An 18680-nucleotide genomic window follows, 5' to 3' on the forward strand; every position below is an offset into this window, starting at 1 on the left:
ACACAGGAGTCACAGGGCACTGCCTTCAGGGCCGTGTTTGCAGTACTGAGGAGGTGTGTGTCGGGCGAGGCCCCGAGCGGCCAACAGAGAGGCACTTCCCTAAGGAGCTGAGGAAGCCAACCCCGGGCAGAAGCTCCAAGCGACATCTGTGTGCCTCAGGGCAGCACCTGACCCGTCTGGGGGATGGTGAAGCAGTCTGGGGGTCAAGACCAGAACTTTAGTAAACAGAAGACATCGAGCAGGTAGGATACATATGTGGGTGTGTGCAAGTACTTGACGGGTTGAAGGGCGCTGTGTGTTTCTACCTACAGGTCTCAGTCAAGTTAAAACTCCAAAGCCATTGTTCAGAATGCGCTACGGCCTGGGTATGTGATAGGCGGGGGACAGGAGCAGGTGGGGCTGGAGTAAGACCCTGGTCCTGAGGGACCAGGAATGCCAGGATGAGAAGTCTTCAGGTTGTATCCCATCTGTGCATTCTATTCTGCTGCTCTTAAGCCTGCTGTGGCTCCCTAGTGCCACAGTTTTTAAGTCAAAGCATGACACTGGGGGTCTTCTCCAGGCTCAATCACTACTCTGCCCCAGCTTCCCATCCGCTGCACTGAACCTCCAGGCACCCCCATCCTGTCCCCAGGGTCACATTCTGGGCCCCTGTTTCATGGCCCCACACGCCACAAGTCTTTTCTGCAGCCTCCCATTTCAGAAACTTTATGGTTAGAATTCTTTGCCCCGCTTTCCATAGTTTTCCTCAAATCTTCCAGCCTAAATAATCAACGAGAAATACTTCTGTGCTTCTCACATCTCCCTCCGCCTCGCAGTCCTATGAGCTCCTGAAACATGCTTGATCAGTGTCTGCTGGGCTTCCCTCAAAGTGCTGCAGGGAGGCCACATAGGTCAGCCCTGCATAGACAGAGGACAGACAAGGTGGCAGGAGAGATGGGAGAAGCCAGAGGACCAGGCGGGCCCCTGGAGGTGATCTAACAGGCGGACAAAGATGAGCCCAGGCGAAGCTGGGGGTTTCCAGGCAGGGTGGGTGTCCTCTCAAGTGCTGCCCCCTTCACCTGTCACTCTGTCACACCAACACTCCTGCCCCTGCTCCTTCCAACACACCTGCTCCAGGTCCAGAGGCCACTTTTCTTAACAGGAGGCTTTTTGTTTCCCCCAGACAGGGAACAAGTCACAGCGCCTCCCAACGACAGCCAAGTGCTATTTCTCTGAACAGTCCCCAGCCGCCATCAGGCCCCCACCAGGACACCAGCAGCTCCTGCAGGATTCCTGGAGAAAATGGGCCAGCCGGACAGGCCCCTCTGCTTCCTGTCCCACCCAAAGGGAAAAGTAGCTGAGTGAACAAGGACAAAGGTCCCTCCAAAGACGGCTGGCTTTGAGTAGGAAGGCCGTGAACTAGTCACAAGAAAGCCAAATCAATCGACCACACTTTCAACCAGGTTGATTTCTGGAGCATCTTTCTGGCTCAGGTATGGAGCTGGGGCGTAGGGCCACAAAGATGAGCAAAACAAGTCCCAACTATGGAGGACAGTCTATCTCTCTTAAGAGTTAAGCCACACGCTCGAGAGGGGAAAACAAGAGGGGTCGCCATAAGTGATGGGTGTTGAAACAAATGTTCGCCCGGGGTGAGGGAGGGGGGCTCTGGTAACAGTTGCGGCGGGGGGGGGGGGGGGTCACGGAGGACGTGACCCTGACCTTGGCTATAGACAAAGGAAGTAGAATCTCCATGAGCCAGACTGGGACAAGCAGAGGAAAGAGAGAGCCGGGGAGATCAGGAGGACACCGGGGTTTGGCAGGACCGCGGTCCCGCAGGCCAGTGAGTGGAGAGCAGGAAGGCGTCGCCAGGCCCTGGAAACAGGGTCCCACCTGCCGTTCTGGGGTGTCCGGGCATCGATCAACCACCACCCCAGGCGCCTCACCAACACTTCCCGGACATTTCAGAGATGAGCTGAAGGGGGACAGGAAAACCCATTTCTGCTCAAGAAGCTTTGCACTAACACAAAGTGAGGCTCCCCCCGCACCGGGATCAGTAAGAAGCCTGCGGGGAAGTGGGCCCCAAGCAGGAGCCTGTGTGAAGGGGAAGGGGACCCACGGCCCCAGCGGCTCAAAGGGCGGGAGACGCACACCGGAAATGAGGACTAAGCTTCCACCCGATGCTTCACCCTTAGAAGGAGCCACGAACGCCCAAGAGCCTCCGGCGGTGGGTGGTCTCTACCTTGTGCTGGCGGTGGTCCTCACTGTCAACACCGAAGGCTCAGGAACAGCTGGGGCGTCCTCTGCACACGAACATCTCTCCCGGGTGGCTCTAGCCTCCACGCACAGACTCCCTGGGTGCGTCCAGCCCACAGGCCTTGGCCCCACCCCTTCCCACTTCCCACTTCCCACAGTGCCCCTCGGTGAGTCCAGCCCACAGGCCTCGGCTCCACCCCTTCCCACAGTGCCCCTCGGTGAGTCCAGCCCACAGGCCTCGGCTCCACCCCTTCCCACAGTGCCCCTCGGTGAGTCCCAGCCCACAGGCCTTGGCTCCACCCCTTCCCACAGTGCCCCTCGGTGAGTCCAGCCCACAGGCCTCGGCTCCACCCCTTCCCACAGTGCCCCTCGGTGAGTCCAGCCCACAGGCCTCGGCTCCACCCCGTCTCACAGTGCCCCTCGGTGAGTCCATCCCACAGGCCTCGGCTCCACCCCTTCCCACAGTGCCCCTCGGTGAGTCCAGCCCACAGGCCTCGGCTCCACCCCTTCCCACAGTGCCCCTCGGTGAGTCCAGCCCACAGGCCTCGGCTCCACCCCTTCCCACAGTGCCCCTGGGTGAGTCCAGCCCGCAGGCCTCGGCTCCACCCCTTCCCACAGTGCCCCTCGGTGAGTCCAGCCCACAGACCGTGGCCCCACCCCCTCCCACTTCCCCTACTTTGCGTGTTTTGTGATTTACCTTTTCTTCGTTTTGACACTGGTTCGCAGGTGTTTTACCGTTTTCCCCAAATCTAACACTAACCTGTGGACACCCTCTACTTCTGTAGCTATGACCTTATCCGTTCCGGGAGCTTCTCGCACCACAGAGAAGATGTCTCCGTGGGACCCGACACAGTGCATGCTTCTGTTCAATTCTCCCGCTCAGTTCCTGCGATCGGGGGCACCCAAGTGGCTTCGGGACCTAGCTCGGAGCGGGCACTCAGGAGCCAAAAAGGAGCTGGTAGAAAGGGGTTTCAGGCTAGCGCAGGGTATGGACCCTTGTGTCTTGGATTCTTTCTCAAGTGTATTTCTTTAGTCCTGTTAATGACTGTTACCAGGATCTCAGTGCTGCCCAGGACCCCCCAGGGACATGTAACTCTCTCCGTCTGAATGAACAGGCACACGTGATAAGGTGTGACTGCCCAGGCTCCAGGAGAAAGGGGGACACAGCTCCCATCTTGCCCTCGCTCTGTCCTGGGGCTCACGCTTGCCACTAGCTGCCATGCGGTTAGAAGTTCAGGCCACGTGGACAGACACGGTTAGGAGCTCCAGATCCAGCACCAGCCAGGGCCCTGCTGTGTCCAACTACCCGGAAGGAACTGAAGGACACTGAAGGAACTTCTATCCCGGCTAATGCCAACGGGGACCGAGACAAGCCTTCTGTGGGCCCTTGTTCACACTGCAGATGGTGAACACGGCGAACGTGAGGATATGAAGCCAGTGCATTTGGGGAGGCTTGTCACACAGCAATAGGTAGCCACCTTTGAGCAAGTCACATTCCCTCGGCTGGGGCTCATTCCCTACATGGGAAAGGCTGGAGCAGAACATGATCCCCGAGTCCTCCCTTTGCCCTGATTGCCAGTGATCCCGCACAGGTGCACACGACAGCCTCCCCTTACGGGGCTGCTGTGCCAAGGCAGGGAGCCCAAATCAGTGTGGTTCATCCCCACCAGACACGGGAGGAGGACAGCAAAGGAGGAACGTGGCCTCGCCATGGTTCCCCTTTCTGCGTGGGGGAGAGGGTGCGGATATCGTTATGGGTAGAATCCTGTCCCCCCCAAATATGTTATGTGGAGTCCTGACCCCAGGACTTCAGAACGTGGCCTGATTTGGGAATTGCATCTTTATAGAGGTCACCATGTTAAAATGAGGTTCTTAGGGTGGGACTGGTGCCTTTACTGAAGGGGAACAGGGACCCAGATAGAGTTGCACAGACAGACAGGACTGGAGGGAAGCATCTGTGAGCTGAGGAACAGTGCGGACCGATGGCCCCCACCAGAATGGGCAAGAATGGGGTCCCCTATAGGTTTCAGAGGGGGTGTGGCCCCGTGACACCTGGTGCCTGACATGGCTCCAGACCCTCAGGCACACGCTTCTGCTGCCGTGCTGTTCCAGACGCTTCCTCGTGAATGACCACAGACGGCCAAACTCACACACAGGCGGGGCTGAGCCCCAAGGTGGCTGTGCTGGCAGGAGGCAGGACGCGCACCTGTCTCTCCAGACCCTGGTCGGAGCTCGGGCCCGGGGCCAAGTCTCTAACAGCTCTGCTGGGCTGCACAGTGCGCACCGCCGACAACCCACCCAGGCGGGTGCGCGGGTCACTGGTGTCCGGTGTCCAGAGAACCGTGCGACCGCCACCACTTCAATCCTCCACCCACTTCTCAGAGGGCTCGTTCCTGGAACCCAGCCACAGATCTGTGTTGACACTGCCCGCAGCTGCTGCTCCCCACTAGGCACATCTGAGGGTTGCGACAGAGAACTCACCGCTGGCAACCCCGACACTTTCTGCCACCGGCCCCCCTGCCGGAAGGCCTCTGTCAGCCCCCTCCGGCATGCACCTCGTTGGCTCGGCCACGTGGGCTGTAATGATGGCGAGTGAGTGACTCACAGGGCATCTGCCCCGAGACCGGCTCCTCTACCCGAGATGGGCCAGCGGACCCACCTCGGCCAGCCGCACAGGCGCTGAAACGTGAGAGTGGGCAGAGGTCCTTCGAGCCGCTGGGGTCTATCCTCTGACAGCATCTCTGACCCTCTGCCTCACCCTGCTCGGTCTCCTCGGACCTTCACGCCAAGGTCCTACCAGTCAACCCTCCCTGTCCCCTCTGCCTGCCTGGACTGTCCCCTCCTCTGCCTGACTTTCCCCTCTGCCTGGACTGTCCCCTGCGCATACGGTTCCCCCTCTGCCTGGACCGTCTCCCCTCTGCCTGGACTGTCCCCTATGTCTAGACCACCCCTTCTCTGCCTGGACTGTCCCCTCCTCTGCCTCGACTGCCCCTCCTCCGCCTGAACTGCCCCCTGTGCCTGGAATGTCCTTCCTCTGCCTGGACTGTCCCCTATGTCTAGACCACCCCTTCTCTGCCTGGACTGTCCCCTCCTCTGCCTCGACTGCCCCTCCTCCGCCTGAACTGCCCCCTGTGCCTGGAATGTCCTTCCTCTGCCTGGACTGTCCCCTATGTCTAGACCACCCCTTCTCTGCCTGGACTGTCCCCTCCTCTGCCTCGACTGCCCCTCCTCCGCCTGAACTGCCCCCCGTGCCTGGAATGTCCTTCCTCTGCCTGGACTGTCCCCTATGTCTAGACCACCCCTTCTCTGCCTGGACTGTCCCCTCCTCTGCCTCGACTGCCCCTCCTCCGCCTGAACTGCCCCCCGTGCCTGGAATGTCCTTCCTCTGCCTGGACTGTCCCCTATGTCTAGACCACCCCTTCTCTGCCTGGACTGTCCCCTCCTCTGCCTCGACTGCCCCTCCTCCGCCTGAACTGCCCCCCGTGCCTGGAATGTCCTTCCTCTGCCTGGACTGTCCCCTATGTCTAGACCACCCCTTCTCTGCCTGGACTGTCCCCTCCTCTGCCTCGACTGCCCCTCCTCCGCCTGAACTGCCCCCCGTGCCTGGAATGTCCTTCCTCTGCCTGGACTGTCCCCTATGTCTAGACCACCCCTTCTCTGCCTGGACTGTCCCCTCCTCTGCCTCGACTGCCCCTCCTCCGCCTGAACTGCCCCCCGTGCCTGGAATGTCCTTCCTCTGCCTGGACTGTCCCCTATGTCTAGACCACCCCTTCTCTGCCTGGACTGTCCCCTCCTCTGCCTCGACTGCCCCTCCTCCGCCTGAACTGCCCCCCGTGCCTGGAATGTCCTTCCTCTGCCTGGACTGTCCCCTATGTCTAGACCACCCCTTCTCTGCCTGGACTGTCCCCTCCTCTGCCTCGACTGCCCCTCCTCCGCCTGAACTGCCCCCCGTGCCTGGAATGTCCTTCCTCTGCCTGGACTGTCCCCTATGTCTAGACCACCCCTTCTCTGCCTGGACTGTCCCCTCCTCTGCCTCGACTGCCCCTCCTCCGCCTGAACTGCCCCCCGTGCCTGGAATGTCCTTCCTCTGCCTGGACTGTCCCCTATGTCTAGACCACCCCTTCTCTGCCTGGACTGTCCCCTCCTCTGCCTCGACTGCCCCTCCTCCGCCTGAACTGCCCCCTGTGCCTGGAATGTCCTTCCTCTGCCTGGACTGTCCCCTATGTCTAGACCACCCCTTCTCTGCCTGGACTGTCCCCTCCTCTGCCTCGACTGCCCCTCCTCCGCCTGAACTGCCCCCCGTGCCTGGAATGTCCTTCCTCTGCCTGGACTGTCCCCTATGTCTAGACCACCCCTTCTCTGCCTGGACTGTCCCCTGCGCATACGGTTCCCCCTCTGCCTGGACCGTCTCCCCTCTGCCTGGACTGTCCCTTCCGCCCTGTCCCCCTCTCCCACAGCCAGCTCTTCCTCATCACTGTGAAATTCACTAAAGGAAACTTCACTTAAAAGGCATCAGGAGGCCAGCAGGTAGAGCTCAGACGCCACCACTGTCCTCAAGGGCAGACCCAACAGGGACCTCGCACTTGGATCCTACTTTAGCTACTACTTTGTTTCCCCAGAAGGAGGAAGGACAGTTTCCTCCCCCACCACCCCTGCCACAACCCAGCCAATGAGACGCTCACAACTCAGCAGTGAGAAGCCACTACGTTTGGAGCCCCCCGGTTTATTCCAAAGGACTTCTGATGTGTGTGAGGGGCTTGCCAGCGCCCCCTTGCTTCTATAAAAGAGAGTTCCTCCCCTTTGCTCTCCAGACTGGTCTGTGATTTGGCTGTAGCTTGTATGTCCCAAGCTGCATTTCCAGGCTATTCCCAACTAAACCCATTTTTGTTGGTAAAATAGCTGGAAGTTTTATTTTTAGGGTTAATACCACTCAGCACTCCACCATGGGTACCACCGAATGGCCCTTCCCGACCACGCAGTCCCCATCACATCCCCTCCACAGTTGAACTCCTACCACGTATGTCCTGCCGGTGTATTATACACGGCACGCATCTATCTTATTCACTGGAGTACATCTATCTTACTCACTGGAAGTGTTCCAGTGAATAAGACAGATGAATCTTATTCTTCCAGTGAATACCCTACCCTAGGATAGCGCCCGGCACGCAGCAGGAAATAAATGCATGTTGAAAGTATGAATGAATATTAATGCACTGGCCCTCTGTAAACCCCCACAGGCTGCTGCTGCTCAGACACTACCAGGTAGGGACTTTTTCCTTTCTTTCTGCTTTTCTTTCCTGTGACTAACTTGCTTACCTCCAGGCTTCTAGAAAAAAAGCTCTTCATTGAGGGCCATGCAAGAATTAACCGACAGAATGGATCACCGCCAAAGCCATGAGTAAGGTGCAAGAAACCTACAGTCTGACGTTCCAAGAACCGCCACGCGCCAAACGCGATGCCTGTTTGCCACAACTTTGGGCCGGGGCTACCAGAAGCACAATCGCAGAGCAAGAAAAGTTCGGGCAGGACCCACCTTTACTGGCTCTACTTTTCTAAACAGCACGTCTCCAACCAACTGGCTCGCACACACACTCTCTCTTCCGGGGATCAAAGTTCCAGGTGAGTCACCTCCTACCTGTGTCCGATGCCAGATCACAGATGCCCTGGAATGGCCCAGCTTGTTCCGGCACGGTCCTTTATCGTAATGGATCAGGAGGAAGTCATCCTGGAAGAGGAGAGAGAGCAGGGTGGGTGGCAGGTTCCTCGAAGTTCAGCGAGTGAGTCCTGCCTGGGCCAAAGTAAGTGGGGGACAGGGGTGGGGGGTGGGGGGCACAGAGGAAGGGCTCACACCCACAGCACCGGGCCGCCTCCTGGGGACCTCCCTCCTCCATTCTCTCCCCGTGGCCTCCCCAAGGGGACGTGGCCTCGGGCACTAGAGGGAGCCCTGCCCCAGATCTCTGGCTTTTGCAGGGGAGAGGCTCTCAGTGCAGTGGGGCTTGTGAACAAGTAGGTCAGAGGCCCCAGCTACTCCGCCAGCCACTCCCGGGCCTGGCTGTGTTTGATGCCCCCAGAGCTCGGCTGCCTTTACATCCTCCGGCCGCCCGCCCGGCAGGATTACCCCCGGATTAGATGATTCTCTTGATCTCCGGTTCATCCTCCTCCATTAGTGCCGGGCTTCCCACCTGGGAAGTGCGGCTTCCTTTCAGCTCAGACCACGAAAACCTACTCATTCCTCAGCAGCAACCAGCTCGGGCACCATCTGCCGCCTCCAACTCCTCCAGATGTCTGAAGTGAGTTCTGACCCACGGAAACATCCTGTTCCTGCCTCCCTCCGGGCGCTCTCACCTCCCACCCTCCCCTCCCGTCTGATCGCTGTCAGGTTCTTGGGATGGGGACCCGCAGCCGGGGACAGTCTCTAACTATGTTCGGGGCTCAGCGCTCGGCCCCCAGATCCCGAGCCCGCACCAAGTGAGCAGGGAGGGGCTTTGCACACAAAACCCTCCGCTCCCCCAACTCCAGCAGGAAATGCCGTTTCTCTCCCGTTGAACACGAAAAACAACAGCCCAGTAAACAGTGCAGAGGAGGGGCCCAGGGCCGCGTGCTCATTTAACTGGGGGTGTAAGCAGCCGGCCTCCCCCTGAGAAAGGGATGAATGAGCACAGGGCCCCGGGTCTCGGAGAGGCCCGGAAGTCACTCTTCCGCGAGCCCCGCGGAGCCGGACATCAGCCGTGTGCCCGGCCCTTAAACCCAGCTCTGTCGGAACCGGACTGGGCGGCCGCCGTCCCCCGGCCCTCGGCTCATCCTGAGAACGACGCTGGCAGAAGATCTGGGGCTTTCACGGGCCACCCTCGCAGTGCCAGAATGTACACCCACATCAGCAGACCCTGGCTTTTCTGGGGCAGCAGCAAGAAGCTTCTGCGGGAGTTGCCGTCCCAGCCTGCGGCTCCTGCCTCAGGGCCTCTACCGGTCCCCGCGACTGTGGAAGGAAGCCTAGGTACACGTGGACACAAAGCTTCTTCCAGCCGGTGCTTCATCTGCTGTGAAGCTACCCCTGACGGCGTCTGTCCACCGCGAACCCCCCTCGCTTCCTTGAACCCTGAATTACGCCCTCCTTCATCCTGACATTAACTTACTCATACACTGAAATTAATGTTTCATTGCTATGTCTCATTTTCCCGGATAGACTATCATAAGGCCTTGTACCGGAGGCTCCTGAACAGCTTTTGAATTTGTTTTCTGAAATACAAAAAAAAAAAAAAAGCGGGGAGGTGGGGTGGGGTGGGCAGGGCGATCACTAGCTCCTCAAGATCATGGACTCCGCCAGCCTCCTGGAGACAGCCTCCACCCCAGCCTCTGCTCAGAGGAGTCCAGTGGAGCCTGGACACTGGGGGCCAGCTTCCGGAACAGAATGAAAAGCTTGTTCAAATAGGTCCTTTCTTGCACCTGACAAAAGCACTCGAAGATGCTTTTACAAAACACACTTGATTTCATTGTGATGTTAAGCTTCCTGGCGAAGCCCTGGGGCAGAACCCCCCACCCCCACCCCAGGCCCTGCCAGGAATCCAGGTGTATTTTTGTGGGAGGCCAACATTTCCCTTACTATCGGTCAGGGAAGTTTCATTGAGCCCCTGGCTGGAAACAGAAACAATGGCGCGTGAGCAGAAAGCTGCAATCGCTGCAATCATGGAGAGATTCAAGGATAAAAGTAAATCCCCCCCCCCAGGCCTTTTGTGTCAAATTCGGGCTTGCACCAGTGGGTTCTCCCCCCAAACTGTTGTCTTTTAGAGACTGAAAGATCAAAGAGTAGAAACCATTAAATCTTCCCGGATTCCCCTTGAGAAAAGGAAGTACAATAAAACCTTGGATTGCAAGTAACTTGTTCTGGGAGCATCCCACGAAGACGAGCACACGTTTCTAATAAACTTTAACTTGATAAACCAGAGACGTCTTCCAATAGGAGACCTACGCGATGCTGAACGTCACGTGATCACAACTGAGCCAATGGTTCTTGAAATTCACTCTGATATACAAATGCTTTGGATTACAAGCATGTTTCCAGAACAAATTCTGCTCGCAAACTAATTCCAACTCCCACAGACAGAACGCGTGTAGTAAATCAAATGAGTTTGGGGAGCCTGGGTGGCTCAGTTGGTTAAGCGGCCGACGTTGGCTCAGGTCATGATCTCACAGTTTGAGTTCGAGCCCCACGTCGGGCTCTGTGCTGAAAGCTCGGAGCCTGGAGCCTGCTTCTGATTCTGTCTCCCTCTCTCTCTAGCTCTCCCCCGTTTGTGCTCTGTCTCTGTCTTTCAAAAATGAATGAATGTTAAAAAAAAAATTTTTAAATAAAATGGGTTTGTAGAACAAATTGCACAGGGTGGGCCATGTAACAATTACTTCATTAAAAACTATCCTCCCAAAAAATAAAAGGAAGAGAGTACATGTGTCCCTTTCAACTGTGTGGCGATGGCGGGGAGCAGGGGGAGCATGACATGCACACCAGTGAGGGTCCGGGCCAGGTGCAGAGAGGAGAATAAGGCCCACAATGGAAGGAAGCAGCCTGATGTGATTTATAACTCCTCGACGTGTACATGTGCAAGAGGCTGTCTCGGGTGGAGAAGTTCCCGAGATGAGAAAGACCAGTAAAGTGCACTCCTGTCTTAGAAGCACTCCTGGCTTCCAGCCATGTGCTCATGCACCCGTCTTAAATCATGGTTATTGTCCCTGATAAATGGCCCCAGGGCAGACTCGCTTTCCTTGAGAATCTGCTTTCTAAGCCACAGGGTCATTTTTCAGCAGCTCTTCCTTTACAGAGACTAACAGGAAGCACTTGGCCAGGAGGATGATGACTTTCAAGGTGGAAAAGGGCAGAGACGTTCCTCTGTCATCAGTTCAGGCAGAGCCAGGAGGGTCCAGGCCTTCTGCACAGGGTGGGGGAACCCGGGCCTCAGAACGGAGTCAGACAGACAGAAAGACAGACAGACGGGGTGTTTCTCCAGGGACCAGAGCAGAGCCAACAGCTTTGTGTTCAACGGAGACCATTCCCTTTCTTGTAACTTCATCAAGGCAGCACAGTGATCTCCCCTCCCCACCCCCAACCGAAACTAAACCTGTTGTCAGCTCCTTTTCAATCCGTCCCCAGAAAAGTCTCCCAGGAGATTTGCTAACATGTAACACAACTGGCATTTCCCTTCCTTTCCCCTCTAGGGAAAGTTGTAAGGAGTCGCAAATTGCAGACCAGATACTAGATGATAACATCAGAATTTAAAAATCAGATTTCCCCCCAAATTGGATTATGGTAAAAATGCAAAATTATAGACATAACGTAGAGAAAGGCCACATATAATTTTATATACATACATTTGTAAGAACTGTAAGGCCCCAAGGACTTTGCAGCGCTTGAGACATCCTTCTAACATCTCTCCCCACCACGCAAGGTCATAGAACAACTTGTTTGGATCTACGCTAAAGAAGATTAACCTTGCCAAACCGATTTATGAAACTTGCCTAGGATGAGAAAAGGAAGCCTCCAGGATAGAAAACAGGTGATGACTCACTGAGATTTGTTCAGCTACACACGGTTCTGCTGTACATTTCATAACTGAAAGTTAATAAAGGAACAGAAGCCTTTTCCAAAAAACAACACAAAAGAAGCAATCTAATATTTTTAAAGATGGCCCTTAGGTTCCAGATCTGTTACCTTCTTTAAGATTCCATCTCAAATATGCACGTATATTCCTGACAATCTGTAGGCCCGTCCTGAGGACGACAGGCAAACTTTCAAGGTCACTGACCACTCTGACGTAGCCCCTGAGAGGGACACGCACCCAGACCAGCAGAGTGATATCAGAGTGAGGGTAGCAGGGGCAGGCTGTGGGCAAATGAACTCCTAGCGATGGAAAGCAGGGGTGTGTGACAACCCCTCCTCTCTTTCACTAGTTTTAGAAGAGTTGCACACAGTCATCCTTGCTGTCCAGGACATACATACACAAACACACAGGACACGGGACTTGATTTGCTTGGACTGTCACTGATCGTAATGATTTTAACAGATGATCATTTCTGGTACTTAATGATAGTTTTTTTTTTAATTTTTTTAATGTTTTATTTATTTTTGAGACAGAGAGAGACAGAGCATGAGCAGGGGAGGGGCAGAGAGAGAGGGAGACACAGAATCCGAAGCAGGCTCCAGGCTCCGAGCTGTCAGCACAGAGCCCGACGCGGGGCTTGAACTCATGGAGTGTGAGACCATGACCTGAGCTGAAGGCAGACGCTCAACCGACTGAGCCACCCAGGCGCCCCTTAATTATAGTTTTAAAAACCTATGTACAGGGGCACCTGGGTGGCTCAGTGGGTTGAGTGGCCAACTCTTGGTTTCGGCTCAGGTCCTGATCTTGTGGTTCGTGATTTCGCACCCTGAGTCGGGCTCTGAGCTGACAGTGTAGAGCCTGCTTAGGATTCTCTCTCTTTCGGTCTCCCTATCTCTGCCCCTCTGCACATGCCCTCTCTCTCAAAATAAATAAAATTTTTAAAAAAATAAATAAAAACCTATGTACAAATAAACTCTTGTAAAACTAAAGTCAGAATGTTATCACTTTGGCAAGATGCCCAGTCTCCTCATATGGTTGAAGAAGAACATCGAACTGAAATCAGTATCCTTTGCATCTGGCCTTGAAGCTCCAGAGAAAACCAGGTGCTTCGAGAGGGGAGGGTTGTGTGCTCTCGGTGGGGACTTAGCACATGCAGAGCTACTGGGGTACAGAGTGCTTGGGACACATTCAGCACAGGACACACTTGGGAGAAGGTGGCCATATGAGGCTAGAAACTTCCATTCTGCCAGATGGCACAGAGTGTATGTTTTTCTGCCCTGTGGGTGACAGAAGGTCACTGAACTGTGCCACTGCCAACACGTTCCCCAGTGCCCTGCCTCTGTTTACCCTTCCTATTCCACTAACACTCCCGCTTTGGCCTGCGTGTTTGCATCCTCCCCTCCCCCTCAAATTCATACATTGAAGCCTGAATCCCCCACATGATGGTGTCCGAAGGTGGCATCTTTGGGAGGTGATCAGGTTCAGATGAGGTCACGAGACGGGTGGGTGCCCCAGGATGGGGTCAGTGCCCTTATTCAACGAGGAGACACCAATCTGTCTCTCTGCTACGTGAGGACACAGTGAGAAGGCGGCCGTCCATAAACCAGGAGGAGGGCTCTCTTGCCTCTCTGGGCACCGAGGGAGGTCAAGAGCCAGGAACCGCATCTGTTGGCACCCTAACCTTGGGCTACCGGACTCCAGAATCAATGCCTGTTGTTCCAGCGCCCACTCTCTGGTGTTCAGTTACAGCAGACTGAGCCCAGATGGTCCCCGCAGACAAAACCAAAGACCTTGAGACCCCGCCCCCCACCTGCCCAGGCTCAATCCAAGGCTGAGCCGCCCTTTTGCTTCTAGAACCCCTGCACGAATTGCCATCTTCTGGCACCACTGCACTGGGGGAATTAATATTTTCAGAAGCACAGAAAAACATCTGATAATGTTCTTTCAGCTTCCCCCGGGCACACTCTCTAAGCTCCTCAGGGCAGCAGGTGGGTTTCGCACCCTGAGGTTCTACTCACGTCCAGAGACTCGAGGCAGTACCAGCAGAAGGCGTGCTTGCAGTTCTTACACATCATCTGCGCACACCCTTCGTCCCGCTCGATGTACACCTTGCACTTGGGGCACCGCTTGATGGGCGCGTCGTCCTCCTCCAGTTTGAAAGCAGAGCTGCGGGAGAGAGTCTGTCAGTGATCCGCTCAGCGGGGCCCGGGAAGGGGAGGGGAGGGGAGAGGGGTGGGCAGGGCCAGGCTGCAAGCTCTAGTTCAGCCAGAGGGGACGAGGCCCCTTCTCTTTTTATTTTGTTTTAATATGAAATTTATTGTCAAATTGGTTCCCATACAACATCCAGTGCTCATCCCAACAGGTGCTCCCCGCGATGCCCATCCCCCCCCTTCTTATCAGATGTTACAGAGTGAAACCGATGAAGCTAACCCTCCAGAAAACAATCACCAAAGAAACTGTGGGTCAGCCAGTTGGGTTCAGGGGGGAGGAAAAAGCAGTGTCAGGAGGCATTCACGTTTAGATATGTGTAGACAAACAAAAGAAATTATGGCAGGGCGCCTGGGTGGATCAGTCCTTAAGCACCCGACTTCGGCTTAGGTCCTGATCTCACGGTTCGTGGGTTTGAGCCCCGCGTCGGGCTCTGTGCTGACAGCTCGGAGCCTGGAACCTGCCTTGGATTCTGTGTCTCCCTCTCTCTCTGTCCCTCCCCCGCTTGCTCTCTCTTGCTCTCAAAAATAAATAAACATTAAAACTTAAAAAAAAAACTTTCTCTCCCCCACTCGCTCTCTCTCAAATAAAATATTAAAAATAAATACATAAAATTATAAAAAAAAAAGAGAGAGAGAAACTATGGCAAAGGCCTATAATGACGGTGTCTGTGTAATGGGATTATGGTCAAATTGTATGTTCCTTATTCATGTATCTGTATAATTTCCAAAGGATCGATGACAATTTTTATACACTTTGCTATTATCAGAAAAAACGGTTACAGATACATGCTCATCGTTTAATTAGATCTACTGGGCCTGTCTTGACAGAATCGCTTTCCTGGCAAGTCTGGTCGTCCTGAGGGGCTGGGGAGTCAGGTGGTTAGCCTGAGGGGCTGCAGGCCTGGGGTCACGTGCTGGCTCTCTGCAGACAAGCTCTCTGGGGTCACAAGCTGTGTAAGAGCCGCTCCAGGCCTCAGCCCTCCCAGCGTGCGCATGCTGGACAGTGACGCGTGGCAGGAGCCCAGCGTAGCACCGAGCATGGGTGAAGTGACCGATACATGACAGCAACCATTCTATGCTAATAAAGACATGACAGAGATGCGTCAGTGTGACGGTCCATCCCACGCTATTAAACTGAAAGGGAAGGCTAAAGAAATATGCATGGAAACATCTGGAAGGATAAATGGTTAACTGCTACAAGAAGTTATCACGGGTCATGGCAACACGTTTGCCGTATTAGCTGAACCCGCTACATCAGACCAACACCGCCAGGGGAAAAATGATCTGCCCCTGGGACCGAGCAACCCTTCCAGAACCCCATGCGTTCATGAGCATACGTTCACTGAGAGTGGGCAAATTCTGGCATTTTGGGTGCGTTCTGGCTGGCGGATTTTCCACAGGCATCACAGGAAATGCAACGATCAAAAACGGTTTGACTTCAGTAGAGCTAATCTGATGACCAGTGGAGGCTCCTCGTCCGTGAGGCCTGGGCTCCAGCTGAACGCGGTTCTGTTCTGTTCACTAGCAGGTGACCAGGGAGGACATGCTGGGAGGAGGCAGGCTGTCGGTGAGGAGCCCCGGGTCTAGAGACGCGTGAGTCCCGGCCCTGCCACTCGGGTATCACCAGTGTTAGTGTCCCCCTTCCGCCACTAGAAACGAGGCTGGTGCCTCCCCATTGGAGGCTGTTGTGAAGCTCGAAAGGGTCTCCGTGCGTGTAGTACATTCACACGGAACCCGGCACAGGGGTAGCAAGGCCCGCAGTAGGTGGCAGTGCTTGTCATGCTGTCACCGAAAGATGACACTGTCTGTGGCTCAACCTCTTCTCTAAAGGGAAGGCAAAACGCCCCGCAGGCTGGTTGCACACGTGACTTAGAATGAACCAGGGCGGTCACGGTCACAGGCGCGGGCAGGTAACCCTGCGGGAGCCTCCGGCAGGACCAGACACAACGCGAGCCGGCCGCTCCTGAACGTGAATCTGGTTTCTGCAGAGAGCCAAAAAGTCACCAGATCCGTGACTGAGGCCGGCTATCCGCTTAGATAACACTGTTTCAGTTTGAAAGCCGGCAGTGACCTTCACGTCATGAAAACCAATCTTCTCACGTGATTCATGAACGGGGAGGGGGCGTAACATCAGTGGAGAGTGAAGACCCTCTCTCAGGGAGACTTTTTAAAACGGAAACAGTTAGGGGTGCTGGGGGGTGGGGGGGCTCGGTCAGTTGTGCGTCCAGCTCTTGATTTCGGCTCAGGTCATGATCTCACAGTTCATGAGATCGAGCCCGCACTGCACTGGGCTCTGTGCTGACAACACAGAAACTGCTTGGGATTCTCTCTCTCCCTCTCTGCCCTTCCCCTCTCCCGCTCGCTCTCTCTCCAAATAAATAAACATTAAAAAAAAAAAAGATAGAGGCGCCTGGGTGGCTCGGTCAGTTGAGCCACTGACTCTTGGTTTCGGCTCAAGTCATGATCTCACAGGTCTGGGGATCGAGCCCCAAGTTGGTCTCTGTGCTGACAGTATGGAGCCTGCTTGGGATTCTCTCTCTCTGCCCCTCCCCTGCTCAAGCTCAGTCTCTCTCTCTGTCTCTCAAAATAAATAAAAATAAACTAAAAAAAAAAATGGAAACAGTTAAAATAGGTAAGCTCTGGTGTGTTGTGGCATGTATAGAAATTTACACGGTACGGACAATGGTTTTCAAACATATTTTGGCATTTGAATTATATTTCAAATTACTACTAATGACAACTCTCACTAGAAATTCAAAGTTATGAAGGCAGATAGGAGCCCTCGACAGCTTCCTCATGATCTGCACGTTCTGATGTCTTTATGCATTTATTTTTTTTAAGTTTATTTATTTGAGAGAGAGACAGATAAAGCTGGGGAGGGGCAGAGAGAGGGAGAGAGAATCCCAAGCAGGCTCCATGCCCCCAGCATAGAGCCCGATGAGGGGCTCGAGCCCTCGAACCTTGAGATTGAGGAGAAAAACAAAGGCAAGAGAAATGTAGCTTAGATTAAATCTCCTTACAACTCACAGCCCACAGATAGAGCTGAAACATGCAGGTTCCTTGAATCAGGTCAAGGAACTCATGGCTGCCTCACTTCCTTAATGTTTTTGTTTTACTAAAGACTAAAAGTAACCTTATCTTAACAGCAGCTACTCCAAGGTCCTGAAAGCCTTGCTTTCAAATTCCTTAGAGACTTACGCCATCCCTCACCCCAACCTCAAAGTATATAATCAGTCACTCCTCACAACCCCGGTGCAGCTCTGTCTGTCCACGGTCCTGTCCCCTCACCTTTTTGCACCAAAGACATCTCAAGAATTCTTTCTTAGCCGTTCACTCAAGAACCCCATCAAGATCACGACCTGAGCTGAAGTCTAGAGTCTAGAGTCGGACGCTTACCCGACTAAGCCATCCAGGCGCCCACGCATGTTCTGATGTCTTTAAGGGGTAGACGGGCCAACACAGCCGCTGACACCGGTCAAGCGGTGAAGGGAATGGGGGAAACAACCCTACCGCAATGAAAACAGCTGAGTGTACCTCAGTTACAAACGCCACCTGCCATCAGCCCCAGGACCAGCGAGCAAGAGGGTGTGGTCAGGACTTCGCAGGCTAAAGACAGCACAAACCCCCTTCTAAAGAGCCAGCTGCTTCTGGGCTCCAGCGACTGCCAGGAATTGGGGACGCAGGATGGCTCAGTGTGGCTCCGCGAGCCAGAAATTCAGATTTTTTACGTGACATCTTTTGATGTTTACGTTTCCGCAAAATGAGACTGGTGAATTTGGATCTAAATTTCCCTGTGCCATTTTTTTTTTTTTACCATGCAAAATGTGATATTTTTCACTTTTGTTTGTTTTTGTTCTTTGCGAGGTGTACGATGTGATGATTTAATACACGTGTACAGGGTGCAATGGCTGTCGCCCTCTCCAATGACCTGAAGAGACCAGAACATCACAGGTGAAGAAATACTAAGTCATCAGGCTCCCAACACTCACTAGCTTCAATCTGAAGGTTCTATGCTTAAGAAACATCACGGCTGGGTCCCTCCTCCACCCCACCCAGGATGGGGCATCAACTCTTTCTCACTCCCGATTTTCCTTCTTAACAGAATGTAGAAACCCACTCACTTACTGAGTTTCTCTCTCTCTCTCTCTCTCTCTCTCTAATTTTTTAAAAAAATTATTTATTTATTTTGAGAGAGAGAAACAGAGAGACAGAATCCCAAGCCTGACGCGGGCTCCATCCCAGAAACCTTGAGATCATGACCTGAGCTGAAGTCAAGAATTGGATGCTTAACCGATCTACCCAGGTGCCCTGGGTGTTTTCTTTTAAACAGGTAACCGGGTTGCCCACCCGCCTCCTCCTTACCTGGTCCCCACCCTGGACACCCAGCTCTCCCAGCAATGTGCCCTCTGACCACACAGAGAAGTGTGTTTCTTCTTGCAAAGTTACGAAACATTAAGAACCTAAAATACGAGGTAAGTGACTCATTCGAGCATTTGAGTGCCTGCTGTATATGCCAAGATCTGCGGCGACAAGAGTTCAAACCAACACAGGCTGTGATGTCAGGAGCTCAGCCTCGTGGAGGAATCGGCCACGTAAACGGATGCCCCAGGGCACAGTCTGGCTGGCCTCGTAATCCAGGCAGGCCAATCTC

At 54.3% G+C, this 18680-nt stretch overlaps 1 protein-coding gene across 3 annotated transcripts in view; it reads right to left on the reverse strand.

Moving 5' to 3' along the window:
• RNF144A (ring finger protein 144A) overlaps positions 1-18680 on the reverse strand; it is a 127472-nt gene that overhangs the window by 11216 nt on the left and 97576 nt on the right. For all 3 annotated transcript variants that reach the window (XM_047067521.1, XM_047067520.1, XM_047067522.1), the window contains 2 exons: positions 13838-13985; positions 7868-7957 (listed from right to left, as the gene is read on the reverse strand). In XM_047067521.1, coding sequence (XP_046923477.1) covers positions 7868-7957; positions 13838-13985 — 238 coding nt within the window. The remainder of the gene's footprint in view (positions 1-7867; positions 7958-13837; positions 13986-18680) is intronic.

The sequence above is a fragment of the Lynx rufus genome, unplaced genomic scaffold, assembly GCF_022079265.1.
Source record: "Lynx rufus isolate CCGP_SWC_20201006 ecotype Redwood Valley unplaced genomic scaffold, mLynRuf1.p SCAF_8, whole genome shotgun sequence".
Taxonomy (NCBI): domain Eukaryota; kingdom Metazoa; phylum Chordata; class Mammalia; order Carnivora; family Felidae; genus Lynx; species Lynx rufus.